Here is a 16,410-nt window from a genome sequence, read left to right as displayed (position 1 = left end):
GCTTTGATCTCTGGAACATGGATCTGCATCCAGCCCAGAAAAGTGGAATTAAAAGTTTTATCTTTTTGTAGGCCATCAAGTCTTACTTAAAATAACTTTGGGTTGAAACGTTCCCAATTCTTGCAGAGCAAGAGGACAAATATAATGTCTATAAATACTGTGGCTACAAGGTCAGGTCAGAGGCTGGGTATTCTATAGCAAGCAACTCACCTCCTGACTCCCCAAATCCTACCCAGCATCCACAAGACATGAGTGTGGTGGAATATTCTCCACATGCTTGGATGAATGCACCTCCAGCAACACAAGAAGTTTGACACCATCTAGGACAAAGCAGCTCACTTAATCAGCACCACCTTAAACATTCACTGCCATCACCATGAGTGCATACAGTGGCAACAGTCAGTACCATATCCAAGATGAACTGTAACAAGTCGTCAAGCCTCCTTTGACAGCATTTCCAAACTCCCAAGAAGGACAAGAGCAACAGACACACAGGCACACCACCACTTCTAAGTCACACACTATCCTGACATGGAACTGTTCCCTCATTGTCGCTGGGTCAAAAACCTGGGAACTGCCTTCCTAACAGCACAGTGGGTGTAACTATGTCAGATGGACTGCAGCAGTTCAAGAAGACAACTCACCAGCACCTTCTTAGTGCAATTAGGGACAGGCAACAAGTGTTGACCTTGCCAGCAATGGCCACATCCAGTGAAAGAGTTAAAAAAAAACTAATGCAAATTAGAATTGACAAGGCTGCTTGCATAGCTTTTGTAGTATTTGAATTGTTAATACTGCTGCAGTAAACAATGATCTTTGAAATCTGATTTACATTTTTCTGTTGGGACAGAGCAGACGGAGATTCACTCTGTGCCTGGCCAGTGCATTCTTACAGGAATGCTCAATGTTGGCACTGGATGTCAAAAATGGCAAAATGGTCTATTCTCTGCATCTGAGTCTGAAGGAAGCCATGTGTGATTAAAGTTTCCACTTTTATTAATTTGTGATGGGCACAGAATTCCTCGAAAAGGTGTGAATGACAAACGAGATAAAAAAAACAGAAAAAATGGAAACCATTAATCAAAGATAACTAACTAGTCAGATACCAAGGGTTTTAATGAAATCATACAAAGCAATTCCATCTCACTAATGAGCAGCCACTACAACTGTCTTAAATTAGATCAAAAATGGATGCTCTGGTACAGCACACCAGAGCTTCAATTGACAAGGATGAGGATTCACACATTGAGTTTCTGATTCATCTGTTCCATCTGTGAAAGCAGAGCTGTTAACACCAGAAACGTATTAGGAGTGATGTTTATTAGCAGAACAAACAATAAGAAAGCAACCCCGTTTAAACCTAAAGATATGTTTGCAGGGTAGCATGTGCAAAAAATAATTGTGCAAAATTGAATAAAAACTTGACACTGAGAGGGAGACAACTGGGGACAGATTTAACCAAGGGGATTCTTTGTGCACCTCCTTTGAGACTATTATAAAACACCACTGAAGTCCACCAGCAGGTTGCCTGCCAGTTCTCTCAGTTGAAAAACAGGGAGACCTAAAGAAACAGAGGGGATTAAATATAAGGTTCCTATCCAAATTTCTCTGGATGTGATCAGCATTCTCCTCAGTAACCATCAAAAATAATTACAAACTGCACTAGCTGCTGCTTATCTGAGCAAAAAGGATAGGGTTCTTTTTGCAATGGTGGCTCAAGACCAAAAAAGCAAGTCACTGCCCTGCTAAAGAGTGTGTCAAGTGGGTCATGGAACACAGGAACCGGAAACAGGCCGGTATAAAAAAAGGGAAGGATTCACAAAAGCAACAAAGTTTTGTCTATAAACCAACCATTCACATAAAAGAAAATCATCTCCATGAATTTCTTCCAGGGGGTACACGGATAAGAGAAAGGTAAGCTTCATTCGATTGCAATCAATTGAATTTATTGTTCAGGCTTACCATATTTAACTTGTGCAATATCACCAGTAACAATTTCTGACACCGGGATTTGGATGACTTGGCCTCCCCTGACAACGGCGAACTTCTGTTCTTGTTCAATCCGACTTTGCAAACCTCGAAACTGTTTCTCTTTGCTCCAGTCATTAAAAGCAGTTACAAAAACCACACAGATAACGGAAAGTAGGATAGCAGCTCCTTCAATCCACCCTGCTTCGGATTCCCCTTCATCTTCCACACCACCTGCAGCACTACCACACACTGTGGAGACAGCAGATAAAGAATTAATTCAACTACATGTTATGGTTAAAGGATGAGCCCAATTGTCTTTTGCCAACTATCCCAACTGAGCCCAACTGTCTATTCAATTCCATCATATTACTGGCTTTGAAAGCAAATGGGTCATCTTTAATCTTACCCATCTGGTTGATACTTACCTGCTCAAAACTTGACCTTTTCTTCCTTTTGGGATTTAACCTTATTTTAATAGAGCAATACTTCTTTAATGGAAGTGTTATAAAGTATTATAAGCACTTGATAGAATAGATCTCCTGGGTTATTATTTAAAGATCAGTTTTAAATGAGGATAAAATTGAAATGGTTGATTTTCAAGTGACGGCATGAAGATACTACTCTATTAGCATCTGACGGTAAGCGTATCATTGTCAATATGCCATTCCCTGCTGTGTGCTATGAGGATTAATGCTCCTGAGGCAACTTTATTTAAATCAGGAGGCAGTGGTAATTGCTAGCTATCAATTTTCCACTTTAAATTGCAAAACCATGTCTGAATATTTTTTTGTACAAGTTGGGAAATTTCAGATAAAGCCTAGGTCCATGGTACACCAAGCCTCAAAAGAATGAAACAGTGGTGAGGTAAGTCAGGGACGAGTGGGTTTAATAACACAATGCCTAGCATTGTCTGAGGATCCCTGGGTAAGGTTTTGGCTAGGTTTACATTGGATTTTCCAGCTCAATTCATCCCAAATCTTCTAAACTGTAAGGCTGAAAGAGCAAAACACCAAAATGCATGTCCAGTGCCATTCGAGTTTTGGTGATCTTATGCATTCGTTCAAAAACATTGTGCTCTAAGTTGGCTCCACCCACAAAACTGGCACCAACCCCACATCGAAATAATCAGCATGCGAGTTCCTGTTAACCATGCTCATTTGCAACCCTGTGAGAAAGCTCTTAGAATTGCTGCTTTTCTTTTAAAAAAAGCATAAAGGCACTAGGAGCCAGGCATCTGTTAAAAGTCTTTAAATATTTAAAAAATTAATTAATAAGGAACTGACTAATGTATTCGAATTAAACTAGTAAATGACTGTGCATAAATTATTTTTAAAAGTCATTTCCAGTTATTTAAAACTGGGTTATTATTAGGAGGATGACTGGACCAGAGGTTCTCAAAGAGTGCTTCATAGACCCTGATCCAAAATGCAAGTCACTGATGCGCAATGGCATGCCTGAGGGCAGATGTGAAGACAGAGCCCTCATTCCCACCATGCACATGACGTCACACAACCAGACTGTGTGCGCGGCATGAGTCTTCTTAATTGTGCACAACAACAATGTAGTTCTATGAGCAAGATTTATGTTAATGTTACATCATACAACTGAGAGATCGAATTTTCAACACGTGGGGTTAAAAACAAAGAAAAAAGAAAGACTTGCATTTATATTGTGCTTTTCATGATCACCGGATGTCTCAAAGTGCTTTGCAGCCAAGGAAGCACCTTTTGAAGTGTAGTCACTATTGTAATGTAAGAAATGTAGAAGCTAATTTGCACTCAGCAAACTTCTACAAACAGCAATCTGATAATAACCATTTAATCTATTTATTGTGATGTTGACTGCAGGATAAATATTGACCAGGACACTAGGTTAACTCCCCTGTTCTCCTTCAAAATAGTGCCTGGGATCTTATACATTCAAGAACAAGAACCGAGTCACCGTGAAGCCTGACATGAGACTGAAGCTGTCCCGTTTGGTGCCAGATGTCATCTCATTGGCATCTCATCAAACACAGCACCATTCTTCCCATTAATTCTGATGAGTATTTTTAGGGTGGCAAGTGAAAGCAGGTGGAGTAAGACCAGTACGTGGTCTGTGGGGTCTTTCACTCCACCTATGTGGTCTACAGGTGAAAAGGTTCAAGAAACACTGGAATATACACTCTTATTAAAAGAATGCTTATTCTTTTAACTGTATTAATAAAACTGTATTAATAAAACTGCACTAGGCTCACTATCAAATATATCATTAATGCTTTTAATGCAAAGGGAAAAAAGTGTTCTAAAATCTAAGATTGTGTTAATTCATGGAAGGTGTTACTTTATACAAATGAGTTTCAGTGGAAAATTGCCAATAACTTCACTTTGGAAAACAAATGTGATTTTGACTAAAATATGCAGCCAGTTTGCTGATTGCACTTAAAGTGAAACCTCTAAACCCTATATTTAAAGCTGTACCTATACTATGTGAATCAGATGATCTATTGCAATGTGCATTATTCAATGAGAAATAAAACAACTTAACAATTGATCTCTAGAGTTGTCTTACCCAGTGCTTTCTTAATCTGTTTCCAAAAAGCCTGAAGAAAGATCGTGTGAAAAATACAAATATGCGCCTTCCGTTCACCAGGACAAAAAAATCTAAAATGTGACACTTGAGTTTTAAAAGTCTGGAAACATCTCCATTCCCTATGATCAGGCAACTGTTACTGGAGAAGGTGGCAGACCTTAAGACAGCTGATAAAGTAAGGATACTCAACAGTACCATACATCAGTTAGTCTGTCTACCTGTCAACCTGCTACAAACTTTCCATTGCCCATAGCTCGTTCACTACATATAGAAAAAGCCCATACTGTAGCAAACAACATATTCAAGCCCAGACTACAAATTTTGAAACACTGACACCTGAAGAGGGCTTCACACTCACAAATCCTTACAATCTAGTTGCATGTTCATATATTACCGTGTACACCTACAGATGGGCTTTTAGCATGTGTCAGTATGGCCTGAATTTTCATCCTCGAGATGGGTAGCAGAGTGGGGAAAATTCCCAGCTCAGCCTGCCCACCTAGGAAAAAAGTGCCTGCAGCCTTTGTGGGCTGGGGTCGGGCCAGCTGAGCTGGGAAGTAGTTTGGAGGCAGCCATAGGGGCTGCTGGGTGTGGAGGTAGGATGTTTAAAAGGCCCGCCCAGATACTGGGGGACTTTGTCCCAGTTAAAATAAAAGCACAAAGGTCCTCCAGCCCTCACCCCTCACATCCCCTCACCCTCCAAACAATCCCAATGCCCCATCCATGCCACCTCATGACCCCCACCCACCCTCTATGGCCCCTCATGCCCTTTATGGCAAGCTCTGCCATTCCACTCAATCTCTATGGGTCCCATTAATCCCCCAACCCCCACATGCTAAGCAATGGCACTTCCATGCCCTTGGACCTCCTATACACTGCCTGGAACCAATAAACCTTGTAGTGACAGCAGGATGTGTAAAAAAAAATCTTTGCAAAAAAGTAATTTATTCACAATTTTCTCCCATGGTGAAAAAAGTCATTTCACTGCAAGCTAATAGAAGTGTCAATTATCCAGACCCTTTAAAGTGTCAATAACAAAAACCACAAACCCTTGAATCACTTAACATTGTGTAAACAAACATTGTGAAATTGAGAGCAGAAATCAGAGAGCCTGAGCTGTCAATCAAATAATGTTTTCTCTGAGAAACAGTTGTTTCAACAAACCTAACGGTTGTCTGGGCTCTCAGCCAAGCCCCATTATGTATGAGGCTTGGCCCAGGGGGCATGAGGAGGACCTTTTGAACTTACCTTTTAAAAGATCCCCTCATGCAGACTAGGGTTTATGACCCCGCTGAGGGGCCGTGAACCACAGCTCTTTAAAAATCTGGTCCGATTCCATGAAAATTGCAGAGGAGTAGGAAATGCCTCCCCCAGCAATCGAGCCAGCCAAGTTGGGAGTGCTGGATGTGGGCTTTTGGCAGGAACCAGCCTGCACCCTTTAAGGCACACCTGAAAATAAGACAGCTTAGGATTGGGGTCAGGAATCCTGGAATTGGGACCCCACTGCTATTTTTAAAGGGCTCCCAAGTCATACCGACTCGGTGAAAATTCAGGTTTCTTTATCTTTAGAATTTTTAAAAGAAAACTGGAGTAAACTAAGGAAGTTCTGCTTCTGTCACATCTGTATCCCCAGCCAATCCTGATGTTCATCAGTGCAGGATTCAACTTGCTACATTGTCTTTCCTTTTGGACAAGGTACAAGGAAAAGTTATGATACATTAATGATCTAGATGAAGGAACTGAGGGCATCCTGGCTAAGTTTGCAGATGATACAATAATAGGTGGAGGGACAGGTAGTATTGAGGAGGCAGGGAGGCTGCAGAAGGATTTGGACAGGTTAGGAGAATGGGCAAGGAAGTGGCAGATGGAATACAACATGGGGAAGTGTGAGGTCATGCACTTTGGTAGGAAGAATAGAGGCATAGACTATTTTCTAAATGGGGAGAGAATTCAGAAATCTGGAGTGCAAAGGGACTTGGGAGTCCTAGTCCAGGATTCTCTTAAGGTTAACTTGCAGGTTGAGTCGGTAGTTAGGAAGGCAAATGCAATGTTGGCATTTATTTCGAGAGGACTAGAATATAAAAGCAGGGATGTGCTGAGGCTTTATAAGGCTCTGTCTGGTCAGACCACATTTAGAATATTGTGAGCAATTTTGGGCCCCATATCTCAGGAAGGATGTGCTGGCCCTGGAGAGGGTCCAGAGGAAGTTCATGAGAATGATTCCAGGAATGAAAGGCTTAACATATGAGGAATGTTTGAGGACTCTGGGTCTATACTCAATGGAGATTAGAAGGATGAGGGGGGATCTGATTGAAACTTACAGAATACTGAAAGGCCTGGAGAGAGTGGACGTGGGGAAGATGTTTCCATTAGTAGGAGAGACTACTAGGGCACAGCCTCAGGGTAAAGGGAAGACCTTTTAGAACAGAGATGAGGAGAAACTTCTTTTGCCAGAAAGTGGTGAATCTATGGAATTCATTGCCACAGAAGGCTGTGGAGGCCAGGTCATTGAGTGTATTTAAGACCGAGATAGATAGGTTCTTGATTGGTAAGGGGATCAAAGGTTACGGGGAGAAGGCAGGAGAATGGGGTTGAGAAACTTATCAGCCATGATTGAATGGCGGAGCAGACTTGATGGGCCAAATGGCCTAATTTCTGCTCCTATGTCTTATGGTCTTATGGTTACTTGTGCAGTGCTACGTGACTGCAAGAATTTTATCTGACATGAATGACAATCAAGTGTTTCTGTGTTCTCCATGCATAGCACTGCTAGAGGGCAGGTCTTTATGAAAATCAACGATCTATATGAATTGAATATCTAAATTATCTCTTTGCACCTCTTCCTCATGGTTGTCTGTAACTGTTATGCAAAGAAATTACATGTCTTGGAGTTTGATCCCCAAAGCAGCAGTAACCCTTCATCTAAGATGTTCTTTTGTCAATGGAGTGCATACCTGAGATTTCCACTGTACATAAAGGTTATGCCATTTCTCTATTATGAAACTGACAAGGTTCTGCATGGTCCTGTTAGCAAAATGGGCATCAGTCATTTGCTGCCGAGAAATAGCTTAAATCTGTTGCAGCTCAGCAAGAGTTGCAGCTTGCTATTTCTTGAGGCGCCTTCTCAAACTTTTATAACTCTTAAATTAAATATTGACCACAGCTGCTGGACCACCATTGTGATGGAGAAACCCCTCCATAAGGTGGCCTGTGGCCTCAGCTGCAACAATGGGGAGGGCCACAAAGCCTGCCTGAAGTACTGGCAAGTGATGCGCTCACCCTCACCATTCCTGCCCCCATGTAAGGTGAAGTTTCTACCCAATAATCCAACTAGTACCACTGCATTAGCACAATCTACAGAACTGGTGACAGGATGAGAATATGGGTAAAAAAGTTACTAAAGAACAATTCAGTCTTTGGTAAACAATCCTGTTCCAAAACTTTAGTAATGAAATACAACCGATCAGCTAATTGAATTTAACAGTACAAGGAAATTTCAATGAACTGGCCTTTATTAAACTAATGAGCATGATTTATCCATTGTAACAAAAACATTCAGTGGACTTTTCAAGCTGAGCCATAAGAGAGTGAATTGAGGCTGTCAGTAACCAGTCAGTTTCTGGAGTGGAAATTTCGAAGGTTCAAGGACAAGGCATGATTTTATCAATTTAATTTTGTCCACAATATATGGAAAAGGGTGAAATTGAGCCTTTGGCATGACCTACAATCAAATCAAAACATACAAACATTCAAGAACCAAAAGAACAATTTGTTTAGGATAAAAACAAAAAAACTGCGGATGCTGGAAATCCAAAACAAAAACAGAATACCTGGAAAAACTCAGCAGGTCTGGCAGCATCGGCGGAGAAGAAAAGAGTTGACGTTTTGAGTCCTCATGACCCTTCGACAGAACTTGAGTTCGAGTCCAAGAAAGAGTTGAAATATAAGCTGGTTTAAGGTGTGTGTGTGGGAGGCGGAGAGAGAGAGAGAGAGAGAGAAGTGGAGGGGGGGGTGTGGTTGTAGGGACAAACAAGCAGTGATAGAAGCAGATCATCAAAAGATGTCAACAACAATAGAACAAAAGAACACATAGGTGTTAAAGTTGGTGACATTATCTAAACGAATGTGCTAATTAAGAATGGATGGTAGGGTACTCAAGGTGTGGCTCTAGTGGGGGTGGGGAGAGCATAAAAGATTTTAATATATTTAAAAATAATGGAAATAGGTGGGAAAAGAAAAATCTATATAATTTATTGGAAAAAAAAGGAAGGGGGAAACAGAAAGGGGGTGGGGATGGGGGAGGGAGCTCACGACCTAAAGTTGTTGAATTCAATATTCAGTCCAGAAGGCTGTAAAGTGCCTAGTCGGAAGATGAGGTGTTGTTCCTCCAGTTTGCGTTGGGCTTCACTGGAACAATGCAGCAAGCCAAGGACAGACATGTGGGCAAGAGAGCAGGGTGGAGTGTTAAAATGGCAAGCGACAGGGAGGTTTGGGTCATTCTTGCGGACAGACCGCAGGTGTTCTGCAAAGCGGTCGCCCAGTTTACGTTTGGTGTCTCCAATGTAGAGGAGACCACATTGGGAGCAATGAATGCAGTAGACTAAGTTGGGGGAAATGCAAGTGAAATGCTGCTTCACTTGAAAGGAGTGTTTGGGCCCTTGGACAGTGAGGAGAGAGGAAGTGAAGGGGCAGGTGTTGCATCTTTTGCGTGGGCATGGGGTGGTGCCATAGGAGGGGGTTGAGGAGTAGGGGGTGATGGAGGAGTGGACCAGTGTGTCCCGGAGGGAGCGATCCCTACGGAATGCCGATAGGGAGGGTGAAGGGAAGATGTGTTTGGTGGTGGCATCATGCTGGAGTTGGCGGAAATGGCGGAGGATGATCCTTTGAATGCGGAGGCTGGTGGGGTGATAAGTGAGGACAAGGGGGACCCTATCATGTTTCTGGGAGGGAGGAGAAGGCGTGAGGGCGGATGCGCGGGAGATGGGCCAGACACGGTTGAGGGCCCTGTCAAAGACCGTGGGTAGAAAACCTCGGTTAAGGAAGAAGGAGGACACGTCAGAGGAACTGTTTTTGAAGGTAGCATCATCGGAACAGATGCGACGGAGGTGAAGGAACTGAGAGAATGGGATGGAGTCCTTACAGGAAGTGGGGTGTGAGGAGCTGTAGTCGAGGTAGCTGTGGGAGTCGGTGGGTTTGTAATGGATATTGGTGGACAGTCTATCATCAGAGATTGAGACAGAGAGGTCAAGGAAGGGAAGGGAAGTGTCAGAGATGGACCACGTGAAAATGATGGAGGGGTGGAGATTGGAAGCAAAATTAATAAATTTTTCCAAGTCCCGACAAGAGCATGAAGCGGCACCGAAGTAATCATCGATGTACCGGAGAAAGAGTTGTGGAAGGGGGCCGGAGTAGGACTGGAACAAGGAATGTTCCACATACCCCATAAAGAGACAGGCATAGCTGGGGCCCATGCGGGTACCCATAGCCACACCTTTTATTTGGAGGAAGTGAGAGGAGTTGAAGGAGAAATTGTTCAGCGTGAGAACAAGTTCAGCCAGACGGAGGAGAGTAGTGGTGGATGGGGATTGTTCGGGCCTCTGTTCAAGGAAGAAGCTAAGGGCCCTCAGACCATCCTGGTGGGGGATGGAGGTGTAGAGGGATTGGACGTCCATGGTGAAGAGGAAGCGGTTGGGGCCAGGGAACTGGAAATTGTTGATGTGACGTAAGGTGTCAGAGGAATCACGGATGTAGGTGGGAATGGACTGGACAAGGGGAGAGAGAAGGGAGTCAAGATAACGAGAAATGAGTTCTGTGGGGCAGGAGCAAGCTGAGACGATCGGTCTACCGGGGCAGTTCTGTTTGTGGATTTTGGGTAGGAGATAGAAGCGGGCCATCCGAGGTTGGGCGTGTCCGGCCCATCTCCCGCGCATCTGCCCTCACGCCTTCTCCTCCCTCCCAGAAACATGATAGGGTCCCCCTTGTCCTCACTTATCACCCCACCAGCCTCCGCATTCAAAGGATCATCCTCCGCCATTTCCGCCAACTCCAGCATGATGCCACCACCAAACACATCTTCCCCTCACCCCCCCTATCGGCATTCCGTAGGGATCGCTCCCTCCGGGACACCCTGGCCCACTCCTCCATCACCCCCTACTCCTCAACCCCCACCTATGGCACCACCCCATGCCCACGCAAAAGATGCAACACCTGCCCCTTCACTTCCTCTCTCCTCACCTTCCAAGGGCCCAAACACTCCTTTCAAGTGAAGCAGCATTTCACTTGCATTTCCCCCAACTTAGTCTACTGCATTCGTTGCTCCCAATGTGGTCTCCTCTACATTGGAGACACCAAACGTAAACTGGGCGACCGCTTTGCAGAACACCTGCGGTCTGTCCGCAAGAATGACCCAAACCTCCATGTCGCTTGGCATTTTAACACTCCACCCTGCTCTCTTGCCCACATGTCTGTCCTTGGCTTGCTGCATTGTTCCAGTGAAGCCCAACGCAAACTGGAGGAACAACACCTCATCTTCCGACTAGGCACTTTACAGCCTTCTGGACTGAATATTGAATTCAACAACTTTAGGTCATGAGCTCCCTCCCCCATCCCCACCCCCTTTCTGTTTCCCCCTTCCTTTTTTTTCCAATAAATTATATAGATTTTTCTTTTTCATTTACATTATTTTAAACTTTTAAATATCCTTGACTTCCTCAAATCATGTTTAAAAGAATTTGGCTTTTTGGAAAAGAAAGCATCTAAGAATTAGAAGAAAGCAGACTGGACGTGGAAAATCTTAAAAATATTGCGGGATTATAAAATAATAATTTCTGTGTCTTGTGAGAACAATGCGACAATGAAAGATATTCTGTTAATTTGTCTTTTCCATTTTATCAATGAACATCCAAAACATCAGTGATATCACTCAGTTTGTTGCATTGAAACAATGCCAACAGAAGGTAGAGTTCACTAAACCGAGAGAAAGTGTTTACACACCAACTCCAATTAAAGAAATCAACTACAACCAAAATAGAGCCCCAGAGTAGCTGCCTTTGTTCAGTTTTCTTTATTTCCATTATTTTTAAATATTTTAAAATCTTTTATGCTCTCCCCACCCCCACTAGAGCCACACCTTGAGTGCCCTACCATCCATTCTTAATTAGCACATTCGTTTAGATAATATCACCAACTTTAACACCTATGTGTTCTTTTGTTCTATTGTTGTTCTTTTGATGATCTGCTTCTATCACTGCTTGTTTGTCCCTACAACCACACCCCCCCTTCCACTTCTCTCTCTCTCTCTCCCCCCCCCCACACACACACCTTAAACCAGCTTATATTTCAACTCTTTCTTGGACTCGAACTCAAGTTCTGTCGAAGGGTCATGAGGACTCGAAACGTCAACTCTTTTCTTCTCCGCCGATGCTGCCAGACCTGCTGAGTTTTTCCAGGTAATTCTGAATTTGTTTAGGATGTTTCCCAAAAAAGAAAACTGAACAAAGGCAGCTACTCTGGGGCTCTATTTTGGTTGTAGTTGATTTCTTTAATTGGAGTTGGTGTGTAAACACTTTCTCTCGGTTTAGTGAACTCTACCTTCTGTTGGCATTGTTTCAATGCAACAAACTGAGTGATATCACTGATGTTTTGGATGTTCATTGATAAAATGGAAAAGACAAATTAACAGAATATCTTTCATTGTCGCATTGTTCTCACAAGACACAAATTATTATTTTATAATCCCGCAATATTTTTAAGATTTTCCATGTCCAGTCTGCTTTCTTTTAATTCTTAGATGCTTTCTTTTCCAAAAAGCCAAATTCTTTTAAACATGATTTGAGGAAGTCAAGGATATTTAAAAGTTTAAAATAATGTAAATGAATTGATACACATAAATGTAACTGTTACTATGTAACTGGCATAATTTTTTTTTCAAGGCATCTCTATTTTCTATGTTGCACACAAGAGGAGCAATAGACATGTCACTGGTCAGACTGCAAGTGTAATTGAGCCAGGCTTAATTAAAGTTCAAGTGTTAGTTGCACATGGTTGTGTACAATTCCAAACTGACACAGAGAACTCACCGATTGGAAGCAGATCTCAACCAAAGGAGTATTGTGTTGGACTAATTATAAGTTTCATACAAAACAAAGGTTACCAACCCTAAAGGATTATCCTGGAGTGTCCATTGAAGATTAATTTCCAGGACACTAATGTGAGCAACCTGGGAGATAAGTCAGAGGCATTCAAGGACATTTGAGACAAAGGGAGATTGTAGATCGACAATAGTTTGCAAGGGTGCTTTTTTTTGAGAAAGGGGTGGTAACAGCAAGGGAAAGGCACATCAGCAAGCATGCCAGAAAGGGAAGATCAGTGGTTATCAGTTTAGTGGGAAGGGGGGGAAGAGGGTCAAGGGAGCAGGGAGAGGGTTTCTGGACAAAATGAGCTCAGCAAGGGCATGAGGAGACAGAGGAGATAAACTAGAGAAAGGCACAGAATCAGGCTAGAGCAGGGGGAGCTCATGTGGGAGGGATGATTAGGAAAAAGGAAAAGCAGCAAAGGCAGCTGAACAGGTAGTCTTAACCTTAAGAAAGCCTCGCATTTATATGGCCCCTTTAACAACTTCAGGATGTTCCAAAGGGCTTTATACCCAATGAAATCCATAAAATCCTCTCATTTGCCCTTGGAAGTGAGGGCAGATGGGACCAGAGGACAGGGGTTGAAGTAGATAGTTGGTTGTGAAGCAAAAAGTCAAAGGGTTATCTTGGCTCTCTAGGCTGATCCTTCAATATTGGAATGGTTTTGACAAGGCGTACAAAGCCAGAAAGCACTTGATGTGGCCCGATCAGATATGATGATGGATGGCTAAAGCAGATGAACAACAGTCACCTTCAAATTTGTACCCGTTGGACATGAACAAACAAAGAAGGGATACCATACCATGGGGAATGACTAGGACATTAGTGTGTAATAGTATTACTGGCAACAAGGGGGTCAAATATGGGGGGTGAGAGAGTGGTTGAGCAAATTGGCAGCTGCAGAAATATTGTGGCAAAAAAAAAGGCTAGGCAGTTGGGATTGCCACCAACAGTCATGCTGGAGAGCAAAGGTGGCAGTTAGATTTTTTTCTTCACTGCCAACTATCTCCTTAAAGCCTATTCCTGGACCCCTAATGTCAATTATAAACTACATTATTAGCACTGGTGGAACATCCCTAGCCAAAATTCTTTTCACAGCAATTTGTCAAATGTTTATTTAAATATATATTTTAATTAATCAGAGCTTTTGCCATGCATTTTATTGAAGCTAATTTTTTTTAGCATATATTTTAATGGTTTGAGGTATGCAGGGGCAATCTCTGCTGTTTTCATTTCTGATCTTCTGCAAGTGCTCTGGAAACCAATAGCAGGATGATAATTAGTCCACTCCTGGCACCCTATTAGGCAGCCCAATACACTGAAAAATCTAGTCCTTTTGCTTCAGCTAGCATGTTAAAAATAGTCTCCCCATGGATACAAAAAGTGAAAAGGAATGTAATAATTCCTTGTCCTCAGCTAAAAATCAATGCATTTGCTTTTAGAGCATACAGCTTGAAACTGCTGAAACAGCAGTTAAAACAGCGTAACCCAGGAGTTAAGTACAGCTACATCAGTTGAAATGAGCAAGCCCCATAGTCTTGACTTTTATCTTAATTTTTGGCACCACATACAGGAACATTCTTTGTATAGTGTCTATTGATACAACTGTGTCAGTCAATGAGTCGGATGTAAACAGGACTTACAACAAACAATGTATTTTGCAAAGCAAACAACGTTTATTTGCCCAGACTATTCAAAAAGATTCTCTACAAGCTGCTTTAAATGGAAACCATCACCATAACTGCAGCAACTTCTCCCGATAAAAGCACGGTGATTTTGCCAGCAAAATGTAGTGAGCAGCAGGTCAGACAAATTACGTGTGTAAAATCAATCCCAGTCACTTACATCAGTGTGGTTTCCAGGCATTATTGACAGCGGAATTATCCAATCTCCATTCGGCTAGGAATCGTGGTGTCACTTAAGCAGTGCCATTGAAACTTTCATTTTAAGTGAATGAAGCATTTTTGAAACAACACAATTGTACAATACATTACTGATTCCTGGTAATGCCAGTAATTTGGTAATCACAGTAAGGAAGATTTCTCACAGGAATCAATTCTTACAGATCATTGTACTGCTCTTGTTAGTGCAATGTGTGTTCTTTGAGTTTCCTAAATTTAACAGGCCATTCAATCACATTTAAACCACCAATGCTGATACTTAAGATGTGAAGCACATGAGTGTCAATGCCCTCAAACAGATGGAGATTGCCACAAAGATAAAAGCCAGGTTGCATATGTTTGTACTGCATAAACTTTCATAGATTGTGAGACCACCATAACTAATTTCATTATATGGTGCAATGCTCCTATGATTCAGAAACGAAGGTAAAGGGCAATGGCTCTGCAGATCAAGGCTGAAAAGATTAGATTTGCACGAGACTAAATAAATCAGGAAGTGTGATTAGGTGATGGGAGAGTTTTTTTAAAACATGAAAATTATAAGAGGAAGGAAATTTCACAAAAGGTGTGGAGTATGACAAAAATGGAGTTTTATTCCCATTTATATCTTAGCTGACTAGCTTAACTTAACTGGCTGATTGCACATCACACTGCACAGGGATAAGAGGGGTAGGGGAGGCCAGGCTGAGTGTAATCTTTAGCTGAAAGAATATTCCTGCTACCAATATCTACTGCTGCTCACTCATACTGGGTGTCGCCTCTGGCTCATTGTGTAGCCCGTATGGAGTGCCAACATCTGAGCTGGTGTTTGCTGAGGGCTGAATGCATGAGGGTGCATCCTTGGAAAGTTTTTTTCTCCTTCAAGGTGCGTTCATCTACATTTTTCAGGTTCTGAGAAGGACCTGGAGGAGAAAGAAAAAGGAGTTAGATGGTAGTGAGAGGCCATAAATAAACAGTCCTCAGGATGCCACCTGAAGCTGTGAAGCTCATTGCATATTTTCAGATGTAAATGAAGTAATATACAATTAAGAAGGGTCCATTGTCTATAATGTATGTGCTGAGAGTTAGAGAAGCAAGATAGAATCAGGATGGGGATGTGATGGAAATGCAACTGGAATGTGATGTAAGGAATAAGTGCTGGGAGGTGTTGGCGATTGAGCAAGTTGTCAGATGTGAGACAAGTACGATGTTTCTGTGTGGTGGAGGGGAAAGAAGGTGAGTATGTTTGGAATGAGAAACGTGTTTCAGTACACTCTTGTAAATGCATGTTGAATGATGAGAGTGAGAAGTGGGAAAGGAGTGATGCCAGGTGTTGTTGAGAGAGATGAAGAGCTGTACTCACACTTGCTGCTCAGGTGAGGTCACTGAATCTCTTCCTACACTGAAGCCAGGTCTTGGGGCTGATGCTGATGACCCTCTGTCTAGGCCTCTGATTGATGGTCCTATGGGTGCTCCTGAGGATGTTGGGGAACAGTAGCTCCCTCCTTGCCCTGATCGCCTCTACAAGGACCTCCAGTGAGGCATCAGGAAACTTTGGGGCCGCTTTCCAACACAATTTCCAGATTCTACTCCTTGCAGTAGTCTGAGGACGAAACCTGGCTTCAAGGGACACAAGATGTTTTCATAGGTACATTCCCTCCTTATAAAGGCCTCGGGAGGCCTGGCGGTAATTGTATGGAGAAAGTGGGCATGTTTCCTGCTCCCCGTTCAAATGCCCATTTCTGTAAATCTAACACTGTAAGTATACCAATCATTTAAATTCAAAGTTGCATTGGGTATTTTTTGATAATTGTGCTATGTTTTTGGTTCCCAGAAAGCAATAATGCAAAATGTAT

At 42.5% G+C, this 16,410-nt stretch overlaps 1 protein-coding gene across 1 annotated transcript in view; it reads right to left on the bottom strand.

Annotated features, from left to right (window-relative positions):
* Positions 1-16,410, bottom strand: part of atp2b2 (ATPase plasma membrane Ca2+ transporting 2) — a 543,565-nt gene that overhangs the window by 273,774 nt on the left and 253,381 nt on the right. The window contains exon 5 of the mRNA XM_041191496.1: positions 1,963-2,220. Within this exon, the coding sequence (XP_041047430.1) occupies positions 1,963-2,220 (258 nt within the window). The remainder of the gene's footprint in view (positions 1-1,962; positions 2,221-16,410) is intronic.

This window comes from Carcharodon carcharias, chromosome 7, assembly GCF_017639515.1.
Source record: "Carcharodon carcharias isolate sCarCar2 chromosome 7, sCarCar2.pri, whole genome shotgun sequence".
In the NCBI taxonomy this organism is placed as follows: Eukaryota; Metazoa; Chordata; class Chondrichthyes; order Lamniformes; family Lamnidae; genus Carcharodon; species Carcharodon carcharias.
Note: the sequence above shows the minus strand (reverse complement) of the source record. Positions and strands in the feature narration are given on the sequence as shown.